This window comes from Acyrthosiphon pisum, chromosome A1, assembly GCF_005508785.2.
Source record: "Acyrthosiphon pisum isolate AL4f chromosome A1, pea_aphid_22Mar2018_4r6ur, whole genome shotgun sequence".
NCBI classification, from domain to species: domain Eukaryota; kingdom Metazoa; phylum Arthropoda; class Insecta; order Hemiptera; family Aphididae; genus Acyrthosiphon; species Acyrthosiphon pisum.
The window spans coordinates 129233849-129235691 of NC_042494.1; the positions used below are offsets into that span (position 1 = coordinate 129233849).

A 1843-nucleotide genomic window follows, 5' to 3' on the forward strand; every position below is an offset into this window, starting at 1 on the left:
TTTTTAAAAACTAAATTACACACAATATTTTATACCCAACTGCCAACATTATCAATAAATATTATGTATTGCATTTTATTATTATTTTCATTAATCTAAATTAATCAGTATAATACTAAGCTAATACTTGTATATAACAATATGTATACAGCATATATATACAGGTACCAACTACCAACTAATTATATCATATAATATAATCTTCAAATAGAACGAGTTACATAGTTAGAATGATATGGAATTAAATGGTAGGTTACAGGTACTATATCAATCAATTAACTATATTTTACTATACTCTGCTATATTATCCAAACTATAGAATTATACTACTATAGGGCCTATAGTATAGGCTCATTTATTATACTAATCGGCTACTATAATATTATGTTATAATTAAAAATAAATATAAATCAAATTAACTACTATCTACATAAATTATTATTATGTAGGTATTTAAGATTATTTATATAATATATTATACTTAGACACTTAGTACTTGATTACAATTTAATTGTTACAATAATAAATAGTTACAGACCTCGTACTTATATTCTTAATATTAGAAAAAGTATAGAGTTGTATGGCACACATATTTTTTTTCTTTATTAGATTGCGTAAGAATTTCGTCTACTAAGTCTATATAATATTCAAATAATATATTGTTATTTGTTATATACCTATAACTACTGGTTTAAACATAATTAAAGTATTTAAGTTCAACATTATAAATATCAGTTAACTTTGTTAATATTTCAATTACAAATAAATAATCAAAGTTCAGTTTTATATGGCGCTCGGGCTTCATTCAATCCTGACAACAGTGGCAAACTATTCCAAAATTCGTACTCATCAACATACGGCTTCTCTTTAATTAAAGGAATACTTGTATTAATCAAAACAAATTCATATTTTTTTGTATTAAATTTCGGCCATTTTTTTCCCTTTTTGGTACCATCAATTGTGATTGAGCTAAACCAAAATATTAACGTTTTATTAAATGTATTTAATTGTGTACACTTATAACCAAACAATCATGATAACGTACTCGGTGGATACGAAATTTGTCCATATGTCCACCATAAGATTTGATACACTGAGGTCCTCTCCCTGTAGGTCGCCACGTTCAGTTGTATAAAACAAACTGGTTACTTCGTCAGCGTGCGTTACCCCTAATTTTTTTGGAAATGGATATGGTCCATATACCGAATTAAACGATACATAGTTCAAATGGTCGTAAATGTAATAGTACACCGGTCGTGATAACTCGATTGCCATTTTCAAGATACCATGTAAAAATAAACCGCCAGAAATCATCTATAAACATTATAAATTAAATATTCAAATAATTGCCATTGTAATATTTTTCCTTTAACAAAATTATTTAAATCATAACTGTTATTTTAAAAACATCACTATAAAATATTATTTGTTTTTATAATATAATTGAGATGACCGTCAGAAGCCTTTACAACATATTATAGTATATAGGTAGGTACCTACAATCTACATATTGTATTCAATTTCAAAGTGGATGATTGTTTTCTACAGAATAACTTAGTATTAAAATATTTGATACAAACCTACCTTTAAAATTCTATTAAAATTAACTGATACATTAAACCTATCATTATTCATTCATATTTTTTAATCATAAGTAAAAAATAATTTTTGAAAACATATGTTATTTGACAGAAGACTAAAACATACTTTGACAGCATTCAATGGATCTTTCAAAGTACCGTCGGGGAAATATCGTTCAAATATCTTGTCACCAATTATTGGAATATCTGAATACTTTGTCGTATATCTATACTCTAAAAATGACGATACGTAATGATCAAAA

The 1843-nt window shown here is 25.7% G+C and overlaps 1 protein-coding gene across 1 annotated transcript in view; it reads right to left on the reverse strand.

Annotated features, from left to right (window-relative positions):
- Nucleotides 1–284: 284 nt before the first annotated feature.
- Nucleotides 285–1843, reverse strand: part of LOC100573892 (acetylcholinesterase-1) — a 7848-nt gene continuing 6289 nt past the window's right edge. The window contains exons 2-4 of the mRNA XM_029488303.1: nt 1708–1843; nt 1046–1314; nt 285–969 (exon numbers count right to left, since the gene is read on the reverse strand). Of these exons, the coding sequence (XP_029344163.1) occupies nt 771–969; nt 1046–1314 (468 nt within the window). The 5' untranslated portion in view covers nt 1708–1843 and the 3' untranslated portion in view covers nt 285–770. The remainder of the gene's footprint in view (nt 970–1045; nt 1315–1707) is intronic.